Source organism: Lytechinus pictus, chromosome 3, assembly GCF_037042905.1.
Source record: "Lytechinus pictus isolate F3 Inbred chromosome 3, Lp3.0, whole genome shotgun sequence".
Taxonomy (NCBI): domain Eukaryota; kingdom Metazoa; phylum Echinodermata; class Echinoidea; order Temnopleuroida; family Toxopneustidae; genus Lytechinus; species Lytechinus pictus.
In genome coordinates, this window is record NC_087247.1 from 4,826,938 (window position 1) to 4,849,393 (window position 22,456).

General features: G+C 37.6%; 1 protein-coding gene across 1 annotated transcript; it reads right to left on the reverse strand.

The window, feature by feature from the left end:
* Positions 1 to 16: 16 nt before the first annotated feature.
* Positions 17 to 15,154, reverse strand: LOC129257957 (ruvB-like 1). The gene is made up of 9 exons (XM_054896407.2): positions 14,851 to 15,154; positions 12,152 to 12,371; positions 9,577 to 9,660; positions 7,454 to 7,611; positions 6,474 to 6,623; positions 4,999 to 5,261; positions 3,633 to 3,735; positions 3,067 to 3,158; positions 17 to 2,121 (listed from the first exon to the last, which is right to left on the reverse strand). The coding sequence occupies exons 1-9, from the start codon at positions 14,992 to 14,994 to the stop codon at positions 1,962 to 1,964; spliced, it is 1,374 nt and encodes a 457-aa protein (XP_054752382.2). The 5' UTR covers positions 14,995 to 15,154; the 3' UTR covers positions 17 to 1,961.
* Positions 15,155 to 22,456: the final 7,302 nt, after the last annotated feature.

The following is a 22,456-nucleotide window of genomic DNA, read 5'->3' on the forward strand; positions in this document are numbered from 1 at the left end:
GGCTTTGGGAAACATATATGGTAAAAGTATCCTTTTATTGAAAAAAAGAAAGAAAATTACACTTTTCATAACTCACACAACTCGCTCTTTTTCATACAAAATGTATTTCATCAACATTTTTTTTGCAATTTACATTATAATACACACTATAAAAACAATCATGTGACAGAAAAAAACTCAAATGAAAAAAAAAAATGGAAACGTTCAAGTGACAAAGAAAGGAATAAGATGGGGAATGACGGTTCCGATGTCAACAAGTACTGTTTCTGTTTATATCTTGATACAAACATGAATAAAAGGTGTTTTTTTGTTGTTGAAATTTTGCCACCAATGTAAGACATTACTTTTCTTTAGTAGTCTGTATGATCCCCACAAGAAAATATATCAAAAACTGCACACTGAGATATTAGATAGCAACCACATTGAAGTTTCTCTTCAGATATTACTGATCATTTGAGAACAGTCACAATAATTCCTTCATCTTATTTTGTTGTATTCGGCATTCTCACAAAACCCTCCTCATTCGTAACCTGGCTGAAATGTGCAACTCTGAGAGTATTGAAGGCAATACATATTAATATTTTCCAAACAAACATATCAATATATAGCATCACATTCTTGGACATGCATTAGATTATAGTGTATGTTGTTTCTACTCTGATCTCATGTCACATTGTATACCTCATAGCATTTGCATTAAGCCTATCAGCGATAAGACTGCTATCACTGGTGATACCAGCTAATGAAAACAACCAATGGTTTCTATGGAAGCTACCATTGATGGTAACATTACCATCAATGTTATGTTCAATTCCATGCCAGTAGGATTGGAATTCATTATATTGTGCATTTTACAAGTCACTTATGATTTCACAATGGCATCATCAATTCCCAGTTGTTGTTATTGCTGAAAACTTTCCCAGAAAATTGTAGTAAATTATATCTGTATTTCAAATAATTTTCTCTAACTCCATCGTTCAAGTCACGTAATACGTATATGCACAGTTTATTGAAGAACAGCCCAGGTTCCTGTTGCATAAAAGTTACCATTACCATGGTAATGCTGATTAACAGTCAATCAGAATCAAGGATCACATGCATGTTACCATTTGAAGGCAAAGTTCCTATTATGGTAAGTTTTATGCAACGGGCCCAGGGGCCCGTCTTACAAAGAGTTGCGATTGATCCAATCAACTGCAACTATGGAAAGCCAGCAAAGTCAACATATAAAATGCATGTTCGTTCAAAAGATTTTCTAGATATGAATGTATATCCATGAATTCATTGATTTCTTGACAATTTGGTGGTTCTCCTTTGTTTACAAAGGACATTTTTTTGTTAATTTCCTGTAGAAAAAATTAGGGCACTAATGGATTTCTATAGAGTTACGATTGATTGGATCAATCGTAACTCTTTGTAAGACAGGGCCCAGGATTGTGTTTCATAAAGCTACTGATAAGTTACCAGTGACTTGATACAGAACTGGAACAAGGTCTTAGGTGTTGCATCAGCTACAAAGTCCGGCACAACTTATGAAGTGCTGAAGGAAATGGTCCACTGTTTCATAAACTTTGTTATCAATTACATCATTGATCCTTGACAAAGTAGCTTATAAATAGCAATTGATAACAAATTTTTATGAAACTGGGCACTGATGTGATACACAACAGAATGTAGAAGATTACTAATCTAAACGGGGAAAAATTCAATAAAAAAACAGAAGAAATTATTGGAGGGACAATTCCATGAAATATTAACATCCGACCCCCTGATATGTTCATTCTTCCTGAAATCACCGGTCTCAGTTTACTCTCATTGATATGAAAATTCATAAAGGTCACAAAGGATTATCACTTGGACAGTTCAGGTGAACAAAGAGAAAAATGGGAGTCGGATGTATGAAAAAGGTCGTTCCTTTTATGGAATTGCCTCATTCGGAAATCAAATCAGATCGAAATGGATTACTTCATGTACTTGTCACCTGCGGCTGCCAGGATCTTGGCTGATGACTTTGCGTCGTAGAAGAGCTCGTTAATCTCATTGATTTCATCTTCACCTATGCTGTCCTTTCCGTTGATACGAGCCAGAAGACTTGACGGTGTCAGAAGCTGGACTGCATATCTGAAGGATCAATCATGAGTAAATAAAACAAAAACTTGTTTGAAATTAACAAGTGGAACGCCTCTGGCAGTCTTGCCTGCATTACGCGATTCAGTTTAGAAGCATTGCTGACTTTAAAACAACTAAGATGAATAATTTTTGTTTGAAAAAAAGAAAACCAAACTTCATTTAATGAAATACCATGTTCATTGACCCTAAATGACCTTTAACTTTGATAATGGGACCAGAAACTCATGCAAAACAATCAGTGATACTTGATTAGCCTTATGTTTGAATTTCATGGAGTAGATCCATCTACTTTCAAAGTTATGATGACATTTCACAAACTTATCCATGGATAAGATTTCAGTGTTGATACCCAAAACATAGTCAATGACCCTAAATGATCTTTGACCTTAATCATGTGACATAAAACTCATGCAAGATGATCAGTACTACTTGATTGCCCTTATGGCAAATTTCAAAAACTTAACCTTGGTTAAGATTTCAATTTTGACGCTGCTGTCGCCGTCGCAAAAGCGGTGCCTACAGTCTCGCTCTGCTATGCAGGCGAGACAAAAATCAATTATTATTTTAAAATTATTGAGTATCTTACAAATGATAAAGACATCTGCACGAACATAGTTTATCAGTTGTAAGGGTTAAAACTCAAAGGGCAGATCACATGTCAAATTCAAAACCTCACATAAGTCGAAGTCACTAGGACTTTCGAGAATGCTTCCTCTTCACAGAGATTTCAAGTTCAGTGTTGGTGCTGTTGTTGGTTTCGGAAGCACAATATTTACATTGCTTTCCATAGCTCCAATGTTCACCTAATCTGAGTTTACCAAGATGGTCCCAATAACATTATTAATAGCACAGCACCAAGTGCGATTTGTCCCAAAGCAGTCTTATAAAAATTTCAATGCTGATGTAAAAACTGGCACAAAACCAACACCTCCTAACCTTAATGTTGTCTTGGTGCCAATTTCAGCAAGCATTTTGAGGGAATCCTCTTCAATCTGGAGACTCTCTGTCTGGGCTCGGATCTGCAGAATCTATAGTGGTTGATGTGAAATATTTTAAAAGATGAACAGAATTTGAGGGAAAGATGGAAATAGTCATAGAGAGCTATCAAATTCTTTCCATGCTATTTAGGAAGAAAGTCATAAAAACAGTCCAATGTATTAAAAAGGTAAGGGTTTCATGATAGGATTTGTTATAATTTTTTTATTTGGCAGGATATTAATCAAGTCAAATACATTGATAAAAAATAATTGCTACAATAACACAATCATAATACAGTAACACAAAAATAATTAAACACTGGACTCATCTGGATGAGCTGCCAGGCATTGGGCAAAGTTAACCAAATAACTGTAGTCCACGGACCGCCCTAACCCATACCCAATCCAGGTGAAGCCACTGGATGTTACCATTGTAACAGTGCTACTTAACCAATCAAAAGCAAGGAAAGTTGTCAGATCTGATAACTTGTCGGAGGAAAAATGGTGATGAAACGACTGAATTACCTGCATCATTTCCTCCTGCGAGTATGGAAGGGTCCTGATGATCATCACCCTATCCAGGAGATCAAGGGGTATACCGTGGGGGGACATCACATCCTCTGTACCTCTGAAATCAAAATGTCACAACAAACATATGTAACATACCACACACAGATAATTTGCCACTTGGTCTACACCCACTTCTCCTACAGTTTCCCATTGGTTCTTGTCCCAGATGATCTAATCCCATTTTGTCTACAACCAGTTTGTCTATGAACCATTTGGTCTAATTTCCATTTATAATGGTCCACTTCGTTTATGACCCACTTTGTCTAACACCTGGTGAACTGTTTACGAGTCAAATTTTCATTTGACAAAGGGTGAAAAAGTATACAAAGTGGATATTGGACCATTTGGACAGTAGACTAAATAAGAGTTAGACAATCTGAGAAATAGACCAAACAACACCCCCAACTGTGTCCTAATACGCATTTGTATAGCACCATCTTTCTAGAAACAATCCATTCCGAGGCATATTGTTATTATTATTACCCCAGCTTTAGCTCGAGCTGCCTTTCAGCGCTCGTGCATTCAAGGAATTAATTCTACCGGGTACCCATTCACCTCACCTGGGTTGAGTGCAGCACAGCGTGGATAAATTTCTTGCTGAGGGAAAACACGCCATGGCTAGGATTCGAACCTACAACCCTCTGTTTGTAACGCGAGAGTCAGAACCACTAGACCACGACACGCCAACACATCATGGCAATATCTCCAAGAAATAATACACTGATGACATTGACAAACTAAAACAGTCAACTCCCTATTAGGTTGCATAAATTTAATTGGGCAATATCACTCCCTAAGTAGCCCTAAAACACACAAATCTTGATACCATCAAATGAATCATACTTCATTGAAATGTACAGAGGTAACAAATTACACATTGTTCCTTTATTCTGCATGATAAATCCAGTAAAACCTTGTAAATGGGGATTACCTCTAAGGTGGTAACGCTATAGCTACCTTTTATTTGGCTCTCATGAGGTTTTATCACACGGTCCATATTTTAAGAATGTAACTGTTCACGATGTAAAGAAACCCACAATCTATAAACTTTATCACAGTGATCCTTCCAAGAAAGTCCCTGCTCAAGACTCACTGGTTTCATAACATTTGCTCCGGCGACAATTGCTCCGCTGTAAATTTCACATACTAATCGTAATGGAATGACCCACTTCAACCCTGGATTTAACACTATACCCTATCCTAAACCTTGACCTAAACCTAAAATAAAACCCTATTGCAACCCTTACCCTAACACTATTTCTTAAGACAAATAAAGCCCTAAGCAATTGTCGCCAGAGCAAATGTCGTGTCACCAACTCACCTTATCGTGCATTTTCCCCTGTTGGTAGCGAATATAACGATGGGAGCAAGAGTGGATTCCAGGGCTCTGTGAAGATACGTGAAGCACTCAATGTCCAGCATGTGTACCTCATCGATAAAGAGTACGCCGGGTACCAGCTCTGCAACGCCCTGGTCGATGTACTTGTTGACGACCTTGTTGATTTCCTTCCGTAGCTTGTCAGTGATCTCCGTCTTCTTTGGTTTCATCAGCTGGCCCATCATGGACAAGATATCTTGACCTCCCTAAGAATGAAGTACCAAGAATACTGTATCAATTAAATTTCATCAATGGGCTTATCTGCTTTTATTTTTCATATTTAATCGGGCAAACCAGAACTTGAGGGGCAATGGACTTTGGCAATTTTAGTACATATGATTTTTTAATGGCCAAGTTGGTAAACTTCACAGACGGACTGCTTTCCGAGAAACTTATTTCTTGAAAAGTACCTAACAGGAATGCCTAAGATCTCTTCTTAAATGTCACATCTCTGTATTTGTTATAAATCAAGACTTAAAGGAAAAAGAAAGTAGGTGCAGCATACAATTATTTCATGAGAAAGTCTTTTAAATCAAGGTCAATTGCCACCATATCATCATAGGTCTAGATCTGTTACATTGCAATAAACTAAGTTGGGAAATCATGAAATCTTAGCTGAAAACTGATAAAAGAAACATATGGGATTGCTTGGAAATCCCCCCCTCCAACATTTTATGGAATTCTATGCTTATTTTGCTCGATTCTCAGCGATTACACATTTTTTTCCAGAGCCATTTGGCTCATATATTTTATATACAAACACTAGGGTGGTCATTTTATTGGATTTTGTTTGAACTCATTTTGAGATCATTACCACAACTGGCATGCTTGTTATTTCTGTTTGAGAGGTCTATCACAATACAACACTGCCAGGTGCACTTGTGATGCATACATTCAACCAAACAGTTGCATCACTCTTTTATGTCCAATGTCAATACAGGCAGATTTGACATTTTGCTGAATGGGTACATGTAATTATTATTAAGTGCACACAGTCACAGGGCTTATTTTAATCAAAGACAATCCAAGCTCATGGCCTTGGATGTCTTATTGACTGGCCTCAATGCCCCTCTCATTGGCAATAGATTTTTTTTTTAAGTTTTGAACTTTAATCTGTATCTAAATTTGTTTGCTGTTATATAAAAGTGTGTCATATTTAAAAGTGAACTTGCCATAAAAATATTGAAATTTAAGGCCTGGCTTTGCTACAAAGTACATGTTTCAATGAAAACAAAGTTCATTTTGTACAAGAATTATCTGCCCTTGCATTTGAAAATCTTGTCATATTTCAGGAAGTACAAAAAAATCATTCATTTTCTTCAAAAATCACAAAATGGGTATGTCTACCCAAAACCGACTAGAACAACGGTTCAGATGAATGCCAACGAATTGAGAGGCAATAGTGAATCTCGACATACCTGTGGTCTTGCATTGGCAATATCAAGGTCGTGGAGTGTAACATCTTGGATGACCTCTTTCTTTTTATGAACGTCTCCCTTTGGCAGTGGGACGTACTCTTCCGCTTCCAGATCAAACTCTGTTGCATATGTGTCTGATCTACCTTGCCTCTGAAAGAGCAAACATTCATAGAAAACCAATTTCAGTGGCACCAACATGCAGCCATCGCTCAGTGCTCACTGGGCTATTGTACATGAAAATATTCCGTTTTCTAAACCTTGATTCCAAATTATTACATAATCTAAATGTACTAACGCTACCATTCCTAAGACTAGCACATTCATCAACACTAACACAAAAACCAAGAATAGGTACAGGGCTTTTTCTGTTGAAAGAAAATGTGTTTTTTTTTTTTCATTTCTGAAATCTGGTTATTCCATTTCAAACTTGATCCAAAATGGAAATTCCATTTTGTTAGAGAAAATGTTCACAACAAAAAACATGGATTCTCATTTACAACGGTCAATTCAATGAAATTTTGCATAAGCAGTAAAGAACCAAACCTATTTTCCCAAAATGATTTACTGGTAAAAAGTTTCGCCAGCAGCCAGCGGCTCTAGTCCGCCCTGCCATCATTTTCTTGATTTTATCAGTTGGAAGCAGCCAGCAGGTCATCTCTTGTATGCGCCGGTCGCGGCCTCCCCCATCTGGCTGCAGCCAGCCTAGTAAAAAAGGCTGGGGAGGATGGACCAATTAAGAACTTGGGTTCAAGCATACATCGCAAGCTGGCCCCAGCTGGCTGGGATAATTAAGGGCAATTTAATTGCCCAGTCTGGATTCAGCTGGCTTACCAGCTTGGGACGCATCCCGATAGCAATATTTTTCATGCTGGACTTAAATGAAAAGTCACTGTCCTTTCATCAGCGCCTGCACTAACAGTAACAGAAAATTATCATAATTCACAATCAAAATCTCCACCAAACTGCCCTGTGAGACATACCTTGACTGCACCACTGTTAGCTTCGATGTAGATCACATCTCCCACTTCAACCTTCTCTTTCTGCAGACTCTCATAGATGGAAGGGTCTAGTTTGAGCTGCTTGGTACCCTTAGCTGTCTTCAGACCAATGATCACATGACTCACTGTCTTCCCATAACCTACAAGCAAAATACAAACAGGGTCATTTTCATTATCATCATCATTTTTAGTTTGGCGTCACCTGTGCCTGGGAGGCGAAAAACAAACTGAATCACTATGATCCGCAGGTCTTTCCTCTTGATATAACTTCCCCCTACTCTTATATGAATAGTGCAGTGGGTTCTTAACATGCAGAGGTGGTAACTCTCCTCTACAAGGGGCCTACATTTAATGTCCTATCCGAGGGATGGAGTGTTTTCCACTGTTAAATAGCCTGCATCTATGGAACAGGGGAGGGACGTTTACACACAATTCAGGCTTCAGTCATCCGCCTGGGATGGACTCAAACCCACGACCTTTGGTTTGACAGGCAGATGCTTTTATACTGACTGAGCCAACTTTGCTCTCTTTCATTATAAAAAAAGATATATCTGGGCATAAATGTGAGGTGACGAGAGCACACACTTGAAAAACAAATGTTAAATCAGTTATCGGTATTCCGAAATGTGTGATGAGAATAAAAGCTAGGGCATCAAGAAATTTTAATCAGTGGTCCAAAACAGAAATTATGAGAAAAGAGAATAAAGTTGTAATCAGTGTTGGTCAATACCCCTACGAAGCATGAGGACATCATACTGGTATCATTTGTTTCTAAGAATGAAGTCTTTCCTCATACTCCCTTTTGTAAATCATTTGCACATCAATATTTTAAACGGATGACGGTCAGTAAAGTACTTCTATGTAAGGTAGATCCCCTTTCACTCCTGAAGAAGACATAGGACATCAAAAATTTGAGTAACTTGGAAAAAAACATTAGATTGGTAAAAAAAGTATTAACTTTCTGATTTGCTTTGTTATCATCAGACTGTATGAAGCCAATACGTGAATCTATAAGATATAGGTACATCTAGATCCCCTAGATAGAGGGGGGAAAAATGCATCATTGATGAAAAATAAGTACATCAGATCACAGCACTAGTTTGGACAAAATTAGCTATTTGTTATCTACACATTTAAGTGTGCAGAGCCGATGATTAGGAGAAATTGCAAATCCAGTTTCAGTGAACACATCCCTGTAAATCTGTTTTTAACCAAGCACAGAGGCCCCCATCCTTGCCTCTCCAATACATGCCAGCTTACCTTTGACTCTGAAAATATACAAACCTCCTCATTTACCTGATTTAAGTCTACGGGTATCAAATAGCATAATCCTTAGATCGCCCAACACCACCATAGATCAACATTGTCTTGTGCAAATCAATTTATTTGTACAAGAATCAGACCATCACTCAATTACAAATGTGCAATGACATACATGGTTTTTGTTTGATTTGGGACCTGAAATCGACTTGCAATCAATTGCATATTTCTTTCAACACCCCGTTATTCTACTATCATTTTGGTCTGATTACTGTTTGGTCTAACCGACACTTAGTCTGTCACCTAGTCTAATGCTAAAATGGTCTAATTTCAACTCTATGTGAGGTAGTGGTTCTGACTTTCACCTTCCAAACAGATGGTCGTGGGTTCGGACCCTAACCATGGCGTGTTTTCCTTCAGCAAGAAATTTATCCATAACATGCTGCACTCGACCCAGGTGAGGTGAATGGGTACCCAGCAGGATGAATTCCTTGCATGCACTAGGCGCCGGTGATGGTAGCTCGAGTTAAAGACGGGGTGATAATAGCAGCGCTTTGTATCGTCAGGAAAAAAAGTACTTTATAAATCCAGCTATATAATGCAATTTGTCAAATTGTTTAATCATATAGACCAAGTGTTAGACCACCATCATGCCAAAATGGTAAATGCATTAATGGTAATTAGACTTAGTAGACAAACTGGTTGAAGGTAAACTAGGATTAAACCACGTGGGATGAGGCCAAACGGAAGGTAAACAAAGTGGGTGCAGACCAAATGGCTATTTGCTGATTTAAATAGGTCAGGGGTGTATAAGTTGAATATTTGAAAGAAACATTGAATCTTACCTCCCATGGGATTTTCTGTTTCACAAGGGGTCAATTCTGTGATTTCACCCTCATACACTTCCTTCCCTTCCTTTATACGAAGGCCTGATAAAAAAAGAAAAAGTAACACCTTTATCAAAAACATGGTTATGCAATAAAAAAAAGAATTACAGTACAGTTACCACTTTTTGGAAGAAGGGGAAGTAGCATTCATTTGATTTCCACTACTTATCATCCTCTTACCTGATGCAAACTTAATGATTACCGGTAAGAAACATCTGAGGCATTAAGTACTAGGTAGCACAGTTCAAATATGCAGAACTCCTTTGTATGTATCACTAATATAACATAATTTATATAATATAACAATATCATCTCTAAATGCATAAGTACACTTTTTTAGAGGAATGATCAATCATTTTTCCAAGGACATGCATTGATCGTATCTAAAACTTCTTAAATTCTTATCCATCAATTAGACAGGAATAACCATCGTTTCTGGGGATCTATTTAACAAAGAAAGGAGCCAACGTAGTTCAACGTAGTTCAGCGGAACAACCAAAATAACAGAGACTGAAGCTTTTGGTCTATCCATCAATGTACAGTTTTTAAAGTTAATTTACAAAATTTACCACATGGGCAAAGCCATTTCAAGAGCCACATTTCCTAGATCGAGCAATCTGCAGGCTACATGTACATCCCAGTTGAGGAGTTTATGCAGTAGCCCACCAGAACAAGAACCAGAACAAGAAGTAGGGGAGACCGGGGTTAGTTGGAACATTTTTGACAAAAATGGCTGTAAAATCCAAATAGATTTTATTCGAGAAACAATAAATATATCAGCTTGAAGCATATATCTCAGGGCTTCAAATGTACCCCATAAAATTTTTAACTCTATTATGGTTACTGAAAAAATCCACCTTGAACAAGACTATCGCAAACGTTCCAACTTACCCCCATATCGGGGTAAGTTGGAACATGGTATGGGGTAAGTTGGAACACTGCATGGTCAATTAAGAATTATACTAAAACTACTTAAAACTGTAATATTACATGGTTTTAGCCTATTTGCTTTATCTTATTCAAGTTCAAAATATTAAAGTGTGAATTCGTTGAACTTTATGTTTTCTATTATACAGCCACTCACGCAAGCAGACTGTGTAGTAGAATTCCGCATATTTGGGTGCGTTTGAGTTTACATGCAATTAAGTGTACTATCAGCAATTTCATGTACTTCTGCATCAAATTTATGAGACAAAAATTGATTGTTTTTATTTTTTTCATAATTAATATATGCAAATAAGCATATACAATTTTCCAGAAATTTGTTTCTTTTGTATGTTTTTGCCTTAAACTCTATTTATTAAGCTAGTAGAATTTTTGGTGAGAGTATCAATTTTCACATTTATAACAAATATCCACCAAAAAATGCAAAAAATATAATTTCTTATGTATTTTTTGTTTTTTCGAACTTTGTTTTTTCCGATGGACTTTGTCAGGAGTCTTTTGCGATCATAAATAGCATAAAATTAATCTATTTGAACCAGCAAAAGTAAAAAATAATCATACATTTATGACTTTTGGTTGAAAAACGCAATTTGCATTGACCTTGTACATGGAATCACCTTTTTGAACAATTTTGGGTCCGAACATGCACATACAATTTGTTGCGTAATTTTGAAACACAGGCATCACAAATTTGGTCTCAAATGATGCGCAAGACTTGAAAGTAAAAAGTCAGCTAGCAGTGTAATAAAAAAAATTCGTGCGACGGCGTAGTGACAAAATTTCTTGAGGGGGGATCAAATTGACCCCCCCCCTTTGATAAGGGTTAACATTGCATTAGGTGCCTACAATAGGCCTTAGATGCACACTCAGACCTAACTGATAAACAAAACAAGCATGGTATACAATACATGTTCAGAAGAGTGTGAAATACTTTTTTTTTTTCTCATATCCAATATTTTCATTCATAATTATGTTTGGGGTAAGTTGGAACATGTTCCAACTAGCCCCTTCAATTTTGTTCCAACTAACCCCGGAGGCTCATTTGACGTTTATAAGCTTACAGCACAAAAAAGGGACTTCACCATGGCATATTAATAACCTCATTTTGTAGCTTGGTATAAGTGTCTATTATACCCCTAAACTGGCCAACTTGATCTGTAAACTTCTCTGAGATAATCAAACATTTCTGAACGAGAAAAAATTTACTCAGAAGGTCAAAAAACAAAAATTTGTTTCTAACTTCACCAGGCTTGTTGCACATGTGTTGCCTGTAATATGGTGGATGGCCGTTGATAATGACAATAACTTGAGGGCAGTATTGCAGAAATTTATTTAAAGACGTTAAAGAAAATTACAATGTTTCAACTTACCCCATGTTCCAACTAACCCCGGTCTCCCCTACATCTTGCTAGTTATAATAATAATAACAATGCGCCTCGGAATAGAATATTTCTAGATAGATGGCGCTTTATAAAAGCCTATTATTATTATTATTATTAGTTCTATTTCCGTTCCCAAAGTTGATCCCAATAGAGAAAACCAAAAATCTAAACAACAAATTTGTCACATTTGGGATTTATCTATTTACCTATTGCCCTTCTGAAGTTCTCCATCAGCACCTCTGTCTTTTTAATCTCTGATGAGAAGACCTCGCTTCCAACCATGGGGCAGAAGGGTACCTTGTTGCCAAGCTCCTGGGCGATGGCAAGGGCTAGAGCCGTCTTTCCTGTCCCAGGAGGCCCTGCTAGCAGGATGGCTCGGCCAGCCATCTTCTTGGAGCGTATCAACTCTACAACTACACCAGCAGCCTGTAAAAAAACAAGTTAATATCAATATGCAAAATGTAGACCCTGTGCAAAGGTGGAGACTTAGAATGCAGTCTATTAAGATGAGTGTGTCAGATGAGTGTGTCAATTTGTGAACCATTCTTTTCTTATAGAGTGACTAAAATAGTTCCAGGGAAATTTCTGATTTTCTAAGCCCTCTTTCCTCTTTACTTGCCAATTCCATCACTTAAAGGAGAATGAAACTCTTGGAGCAAGTTAGCTTTTGTGAAAGCAGAAAAATCAAAGAATAAGATCAACAAAAGTTTGAGTAAAATAGGACTAGCAATAGAAGAGTTATGAGCATTTGAATGTCGAGGTCACTAATGCTATGGAGATCCTCCCATTGGCAATGCAACCAAGATCTATGATGTCACAGATGAACAACTCTCCCCTTTTGGACGCTGAAAATATACCCCAAAACATCTCTTTTTGCTCATTCTAATCATATGACAAACGATTCATCAATGATATAATGTTGTGAAACCTCTTTACTTGTCCTCTCATAAAGAGAACACCTCACCTTCTAATAGACTCTATAAAAGTGAGAATATAAGTGAAATAAGTACGAAAGTAATGAGGGAGTTGTACGTGTGTGACATCACAGATCTTGGTCGCATTGCCAATGGGAGGGTCTACATGGCATTAGTGATCTCAATATTCAAATGCTCATAACTTTCTTATTATTCATTCAATCTTCCTCAAACTTTCAACAATATGTTTCTTTCATTTTTCTCTTTGATATGGATTCAGCTGGTTTCAAGGGTTTCATTCTCCTTTAAGTTATTGAGCAAGATAAATTAAAAGTAAAACAGACTTTAGTACAAACATAATTTTTGCTGGTAAACGCCAAGCTGGTATATAACCAATTACCTAGGAAACATTTTACGTCTAGGTTATTCAGTCATAGTGGCTGACCCTATAGACGACAGATATTACTCTTGGGCCTTTTTATCAAAGTGGAGACAATAGCAGAGTGAGGATTCAAACTCACAACCTTGTTGTTGTGCACATGTCACAACCTTGCGATTATGAGTCCAATGCTCTAACCACTAGACCACACGACCCGCTGGACTATGTCTTGCTTCTTATTACAGGGTAGGCCGATTTAGATCACGTTGATTTAAATTGCGATTTAAATCACTATTGTTTTTCAAATCACTTTCATTGAAACATGTACAAATGATTGATGATTCTTTTTTGTGACACTGACAGTTTTATTTATGTGACTCAAAAGAAAAAGACTTATAAACTTTGTATCATCTAAACATGAATAAACCCTTCATATCTACTAAGAGCAATTGAAATCAAGACAACAAATTTAAGTTAATCTTGCAAAACCAAAGATGTACATGTGATGTTACTACATGTAACTTAAAAGTGGTTAACACTTAGACCACTCAAGGGTTCATTACATGCCGCAACTCACAGAAAAATCAAGGCTAGAACTTTAGAAGTCGTGTGTTGTGACCAGCCAGTAAGAAATCCACTGCCAAACACGGTTCTTGGTGCGAGATAAGTATATGACCTCGCACTGTACTAACGTTAGTGTGAGTGCACTACTTAGTCTTTAGACCCCTATTCCCTATAATATTCCACTTTTATTTTTAAAGTCAGCGGACAAAATTTTGGACGCATTACGCCGCCATCTTGTTTCTCAGACATTGTTCTTCGCCAACGTAACGGATGCATTGGCATTGTTCTTCGCCAACGTTACAGACGCATGCATGCGTAGACTGGCAGTGAGACAAAACCCCTTCAGTGTTAGAGTGGTTAATGACTGGAACTCTTTGCCTACTGAGGTAATCACAGCATCAACAATCAATGGCTTCAAGACAAAGTTAGACAAGTTCTGGTCTGCGTGGCATTATGTTCACGCATGGGAATAGTGCCTATTTCATTCCAATACATTAATTGGCACAGCACATTGCACAAATAGCACAGACTCAGTTTTCGAACTTATCCAAGCTAGGAAGACAACGAGATAGACCTGGAAACTTGACTGCAGCTGCAGGAACAACTGTATTTTTCCAGTAGATGCGGTATAAAGGTATAGGCCTAGCCTATAAAGGTATAGGCCTAAAGGTAACGTTGGCGAAGAGAAACAACGAGAAACAAGATGGCGGCGTAAACATCTCGGCAAGTTTCCCCTGTCTTTACACAATACTTTTCTTGTTTTCTTAATGAATTCTTGTTTAAAAATGAAATCGATAGCGTAGAAATGTCGGTAATGAAGTTGTATCCCGTAGGCCGTACTCTCTACATACATGATTTATGGCTAGAAAATTTAGAAAGTAGAAATCTTGGGGCGAAAGTTTCTGGTTTTTTGGTGGCACGCGTACATGAATGGGAAGGAATCCCTGGCTCCGTGGAGGGTAAGCATATATTAGTAAATGATTTTTACTCTCTAGGAGCCTCCTGGCTAGCCTAACGTTATTTCGATCTAATGTTTCGATCTACCAACCTCTCTGGCCATTTCTTGACCAATCAGACCTGCAGTTGTTTTTGATGATGCATTTCCAGAGTCATCAAGTCCAAGGCCCTTCACGTGAGTATGACTCGCTATTCTTTGAGTCTTCGTTGTACTTTTTACCTCCTCGATCTTCATAGTTGCTCCTACAACTTGAGTCTATAACTTGATTTGATTTATTTTCTTAGAATCCGGGCTTAAACGATAGATTTGCTGTGGATCTTAACCAAATTGTCCCGGCAAGTTGTATCTAACATCAACATCAACGCATGGGGTCTCAGTGAATTGTCTGAGTAACGAACGAAGAGGGCAGCAACACCAGCAGCTGTGGTGCAGCCATAGAGATGTATACTAGTAGTAGTATACATCTCTATGGGTGCAGCTCAATTAACTGCTTTGGGTTAAGATAATTTTTGTTTGAAAATTTTTATCACGATGTTTATTATTTTCCTTTGTTATATTGCTGTATGTAATATTATGATCTGAATAAAGGCTAAAAAGCTTTAAAAACAAGGGGTGGTATTCTGAGATCCATTTTATCTCAGATAAAATAAAATATTTTATCTCCGTTAAAATCAGTGAGATAAAATACCCTTAAAATCTCTCCGAATTAGTATTCTGAGAACAATTTTATCTTCATTTTATCTCTGTAAGACACACCTATTTTTTAATCAATATCCAATTAAAAATGCGCTTTTATAGCTCTCTCATATCACTCAACCAATGAAAATCCATTCCGCCAGGAGGTGTGGCAAAGGAGTGATATTGCGTCAATTTATTGACTTCAAATACGCTTGCAAAATACGCTTGCGCGTCTTTACAGAGATTTCTTTAAAAAAAATGACAATACTCTCATCTTTTTTCGAAGTCTATATCACATCTTTTCAAGCATCATTTCAAAGACAATATTAGTCAAGAAAAGTTTTATGAAATACTTCCTGATTGTACAGGAATAACATTAAGGTATTATTCTCAATAAATATATAATTTTTCTTAATTTTCATGTCAACATTTGTAGTTAATTCACCAAGAAATAATGATAAAAGCAACGTCGCAGAGATAAAACAGCCCCTACCCTCTTTTAAGTTTATTTTATTTTTTCTTCAAAGTAACATGGGCGCAAGCACATCATCCGCGTTGCATGGCCAGATACGCGATGGGTATGTCTACGCAGGCACTCCTCTGTTGCGTATCATCTGTAGATACGCAAGATAAAATTTATATGCAAGATAAAATTCAAAATTTTATCTGAGAGATAAAATGTCATCTCAGAATACCAATTTCATTTTAAGAGATAAAATAAAATATTTTAAAGATAAAATTACCTCAGAATACCGCCCAAGAACATTAAAAGGGCATAGATCTAATGTGCTTATTTTTTTTTAAATTCTATTGATTTCATTTTTTTAGGGGGGGGGGGGGGTTGGGGCCCCGAGGGATAGCCTGACGGCCTAGTCGGGGCAAACAACTAAGCTAAAAATAGAAATTGACTCGGAACACCAGGAAAACACGGACATGACCCGACCCGATGCATGTACATTTTGGGGGCGCAATCAATTACATATGGAAAACTAGCGGACAGAAGGTCCTCGCTGCACGCGCGCACCCTTATAACACGCAGAATTCCCTTGCATTATACCCTTTTTTCACAAACAAATGTGTATCAAGGACAAGCGTTGATTCAGATAGAATTTCCGCCCCCCTGAAATGAATGGTAACAACTTCTTCTATCAGATGAGGAAATAGGGCACTTTTATCATCAAATCAGAGGAGATTTTCTTTGTGATAGTGATGTCCGAAGAGCAAACCTACACTCGTGACGGGTCCATTATGTATACGAGGGGTGCATCCTAGCTTACCACTGCATAGCTAAGTCTGAAAATTAAGTTTTGCTTATTTCTTTCATTTTATAATGATGTTTAAATGTTCAAACAACGATAATTCATTAAAATTGACTCAAAATATTGCGAATCAACGCTGAAACATTATCTGTGTATACATTTTATCCCTCCGTGATGCTATTTCCCCCATAATTAAAGCCGCAATGGAACATTCCGCACCCAGGGCCGTAGCCAGAAGCATTTTGTTGGGGGGGGGTGTACCAGCTAAATTTGCCAACTAAATTTGGCGTGACAGCGCCAACGTGAGCACAGGGGGAGTCTGATGGGGGATGTGCCCCCCTACAATAATCACATGCTAAAAGATTTTGAATTTTTAGAATTGAATTAGTGGCATTTGGTGAATACTTTAAGGTAAATTATACAAAGATAAAAATAAACATTTTGGATCAAAATAGAAAGGCTATAGTGTGCCGTAGTTGCTAACTTGCAGTATAATGATATACCCTATATGCATTAATAATATCAAAATCAAAGATTTGTTAATTTTTAATTGACCTTCTGTGCAAGATGTCTCAACTAAAATTTCAAGAGCGCTACTGCTAACAGTGGCGTACCCTGGGTCACGGCATGGGGGGGGGGGGGGGGCACCAGCAAAATTTTTGAGTCATTAAGTGGGCGCGCGAAGCGCGCTCAATTACCATGTTTACTGACCTAATAGAGACATTTTAAGGACTGTGCCATTAAACGGATATGTATCTAAGTGATCAAATAATGCGAGCGCGAAGCGCGAGCTGAAAATGTATTCAGTCCTAAAAAGGGACATTATAAGCAAAGTTTTGTAATCATGATACGTACCTGTCTCACAAAACAAACAATGCGAGCGCGAAGCGCGAGCTGAATTTTTTTGTATAACTTAACCCTAAAAAGGGACATTTTAAGGACTATCTTTTGGAATTTATGAAGTGCGTACGTATCTCATCATAGTCATCTAATGCGAGCGCCAAGCGCTTGCTGATTCTGTTAAAATTACTCTGGTACATGAAGCACTTTTTGTGGTCATAATTGTAATCATGAACATGATACGTATTTCACTAAATAATGAAATGTTGCGGGCGAGAAGCGCGAGCTGACAATGTTTAAAATTTAGACCTGAAGAGGGGCATTCTATGGCTTGTTTGTAGGAATTTACTATTTCACAAATTAAGGGGTGCGAGCGCGAAGCGCGAGCTGAAAATTTGTTGTAATTAGATCAGAAAAAGGGACATTTTAAGGACTGTCTTTAGGAATTCGTGCACTGCAAAAACGCCGGTGTTGATTTAACACCAGCCCGGTATCTATATCGGTCCACACCAATGCGAACGTAAGCAGAGACTGGAAATGTTTTATTAAGGCCTTAAAAGGGGGCAATCACTTTAAGTATATAGTCATGAAAAAAGCATATGTCACTACATAAAACAATAATAACTTGAAGTGCGAGGGGATAATTTGGTGCATAATCTTCATGGACTTAAAATACAACAGGACTATATATCTCATTAGTCAGACAATGCGAGCACCAGGAATGATGCAACCCCAACCTGCCCCCTCTCCCACCCATCCCCACCCCAAGCACATTCTGACACCATAAATAAATAAAAAATCTTCGGCGACAGAATTTAGTAAAAATAACTTAGAATATTTTTGTGTTTTTGCCAACTGCAAACTTGTAGACAAGTCTACAAGTTGTAGACCTGTCTTCATGAATTTGCCAACTGAAGAGTTACCAGTTTTTTAAGTCTTGTGTTCTGTTCTTTTCAGATCTGAAACGGGGCAGTACTTGTACATCACTTTGCTGACTGGTAGAGCGTGTAGTGTTCTGCCACTTTAATAGGCCCACTTTATAATTTGCCAACTATACTTTGGCTTTGATTATTCAACTTAAACCTTGGAAATTCATCCTACCCCATATTTATTTACCTAGTCTTGCCTCTGATTTTACAAAACTAATGTGTTTGTTAAATCGTCAATAATTGTGGTATAATTTGCAAACTCACAAGCTTGTTTATATTGGGGGAGGACCGGGGCTTACTTTGTGTGTTATTATAGCTCCATCTGTTTTGTCCTTTGTATTTTTCTGACTATAGGGCTCTAAGCCTGACTACATGGACTTGGATTTGCCAACTGGTTGTCTTTACTCTAAACGTCGTAACCTTCTTCGAAGTTAGTACCCCTATTTTTCTTTCCTTTTTTTTCTTTATTTCTTTCTTTCTTTCCTCCTCTCTCTCTCTCTCTCTCTCTCTCTTTCTTTCTTTCTTTTTCTTTCTCTCCCCCTCTCTCCTTCTTTCTTTTTTCTCTTTCTTTCTTTCCCTCTTTCTTTTTCTCCCCTATCCTCCATTTTGCCAACTGGTACATGATTTTGCCGACTGCCATGAATGTTGGGGGGGGGGGGTGTCACACCCCCCATACCCCCCCCCCCCCTCTAGCTACGGCCCTGTCCGCACCACTAGTCATACGATGATCGCGAGGTCTGCAAACGTCGTCTGCTATGTTTTTACATGTCCGGTACACTGCATACAAGTTTTCGATATGATGAAAGGGCATAAAAAATAATGTAGCCTAATTAAGGCATGGTGAGTTGGGAAAAATGCATTTTTAAAGGGGTCCACACTCCACAGATCCCGACGGCCTATAGCCGGGGCAACCGGGTATAGCCTATTACGGGTAGAACTTGACTTGAAAAAACACTAGCTTGACCATGGTGCATGCACATTTAGGGGGCGTAAATCAATAAAATTGCAGGTTAAGAGCTATATAAAGCAGTTAGTATTGTTCAAAGGCCCCGGAGGGATATCCCGACAGTATAGCCAGGGCAACCAGGTGATCGAGGTAACCTCATGGGTATATAGAGCCCTACTCGGGCAACAAGAAAAACATTAGCTTGATCCGGCGCATGCACATTTAGGGGACACAAATCAATGAAATTAGGGTCTATATTATAAGAGCATATTTTTTTTAAATCAAATGGCTCCGGTTCCCAGGGCTATCCAAATTTTTGGCCAAGCCGGCCGGAGCACAGGTAGCATAACATGTAGAGATTGACAAGGGCAACCAGAAGAACAATAGCTTGACCCATTGCATGCATATCTAGGGGGCGTATATCAGGCACAATAATGCATGTTTGAGGGCAATAAAAAATTATCAGTGCTTTTTAATTAGTGCCCCCCCCCAGGATAGCCCGACGGCCTAGTCGGGGCAACCAGGTAGCTTAATTAACGGGCAGAGCTCGACTTGTGTAACTATATTTAAAAAAAATACTACCTTGACCCAGTGCTTCCACATTTTAGGGGCGCAATTAAAATCCATAAAATAAAAAATATCATCTCTCAGCTACATGTATCTTGCACAAAATATCAATGGAGAGGGCAATATTCAATTTTCTGTTTTTTTTTTCAAATCAAAAACTGAAATTTATTGCAAGTGAGTGTTTAATAAATCAGAATAATTCAAATATTTTGTTCAAATAATTTCCAGGCACAGAAAAAAAAGTGAGCGAATAATTTTGTAGAATAGGCCGACGGTTAAACAAAAAAAGGTTCCCTTTTTTCAAATGTGTGATTTTACATATTTCATTCCGGGTACAAATTATTGATATAAGTATGACCCTTTTCTGTTTAAACTCACAAATTGTTTGCTTAATATTCTGTTTTTATGTTATCCCCTTTTTAAATCAGAAAAACAAATTATCTGATAGTACCTCGATTGCTATGCTTCCTTTATTTTTCTTCCTTGATTCAAACGAACTTTTTGTTTTGGTGGACTTTACTTTTGATTAAAACTTCTTCAAAGATCGATCATTGCCCTTTCACCTTCTCTTCTCTTTGACTTTCTCTCCTTCATCATCACTATCATCCTCCTCCTCCTATCATCATTCTCATCAATATCACCATCCTAATCCTCATTATCATCCTAATCGTTATTACCGTCATCAGTCACCATCACCATCCTCCTTCTAATGCTTATCATCATCACCATCATCATCATCATCATCATCATCATCATCATCATCATCATCATCATCATCATCATCATCATCACCATCATCATCATCATTATCATTATCATCACCATCATCATCATCATCATCATCATCATCATCATCACCACCACCACCACTACTATTACTATCACCATTATCATCTATCAACACAACTGCCCTGCCCTTAATCATGTTCTGTTTATTCACTATATGAATGTGTCACCTTGCTTCCGTTACAAATCATTCAGCTTTTCAATTGGGGGCAGTGCTACGTGGGGCAAGGGGTGACCACTATTGTTTTTCAAGGAGCAAAAACAAAATCAGGGGCATTCCAGTTCACAGCTTCTGGAAAGATACTCATACTCACAAAAACAAAACAAGATAAGATTGATTTTATTTAAAAAAATCAATCATGGAGTAAAACAAACAAATGACACTAAACATTACAATAGGTGATATTTATTTCTATCACTCACATCCATATCTGGAGCCCCGGACCATATGAGTGATATTTTAAAAAATTGCAGATGACCAACCGCGGGTACAAACACAATACATATAGCTTCAAAGCAGTTTCGGATAATAAACGAAATATTTTGAGGCACAGCACAACATAGCAAATGTGGTAAAATTTGTAAAAAGTCGCCAGCGAGCGAAGCAAGCCCAAAAATTTGGCCTTTTATAAAAAGATTTTGAAATTAAATTCTAATTATGTGATATAGCTTTGAAAAATTAGCCAAAGTAAACACTGAGAGGCTTTGTACACTGGCAGTAAATCTAGCAGGCGTAAAGCTTTACTTACAGGTTATGATCGACATAGGGAAATATATAATTAGCTCTTGGCTAAGGATTTTTTGGTCCTGATTGCCACGTACCTTTATTGCATAAAATTTAGCAAGCATATAACATACGCCATCCGTTCTTTATATTTTGTAATCCTCGGCAGCCCGGTCGTGTTATTAAAGGGGAATCCAACCCAAATAAAAACTTGTTTTTATAAGGAAAAGAAAAATCAGACAAGTTGATAGGTGAAAGTTTTAACACTATTGGACAAACGACAAGAAAGTTATGAATTGTTTAAAAGTTGTAAATAATGGTAATCACTATACCCATGGAGACTTCAAATTGGCCTCATATGGGATGTCATAGTGATGTAAGGCAAGGACTACTCTTCCATGTACTCCAATACATATTATGGCTAAAATGTCATTTTCCCCAAAAGTTTTATTTCAAATTATATTTTTCTTTCATGAGGATATAAAAACAATATACCACCTGGGTTATATTTAGATTACTGCCCCAGGGGAATGGATACTTAGGAGAAAACCACAAATCCCTGATAATTAAAGTACATGGCCTATGGGAAAGTTGTCCTTGCCCGGCCCTTGTCATAATTTACTTACCAATTGCAAATTTTGAAATCTACATAGTATTAGCATGGAGTAGGTCCATGGTATTAGTGATCTCAATTTTAAAGCAGCTATAACTTTCTTATCGCTTGTCCGATTTCTTTCAAACTTTCACCATTCTGTTTAATTTATTTTTCTGCTTCCCAACACAACATTTTATGGCCAAGGCTGGATTCCCCTTTAAGTTCTTTCCTTTTTTTTCTTGTCCCTTTTCTTCATATTCTGATTTTTTTTTAATAGCTTTTGGCCCTACCTTCATTTCCAGTTTCTTTTTCCTCTTTCTTCCATTTTCCCGCCATTCTGCATGTGCCATTGAGTAATATCTTTTGATTTTA

Bases quoted from the DNA above. Each gene is read 5' to 3' on its own strand.
- LOC129257957 (XM_054896407.2), bottom strand. From the start codon at position 14,994: ATGAAGATCGAGGAGGTAAAAAGTACAACGAAGACTCAAAGAATAGCG. The intron at 9,661-12,151 runs GTAAATAGATAA...TTTTTTTATCAG, and splicing joins GAACTTCAGAAGGGCAATAG to GCCTTCGTATAAAGGAAGGG. The intron at 3,736-4,998 runs GTGAGTTGGTGA...TTTTGATTTCAG, and splicing joins AGGGGAAAATGCACGATAAG to AGGTACAGAGGATGTGATGT.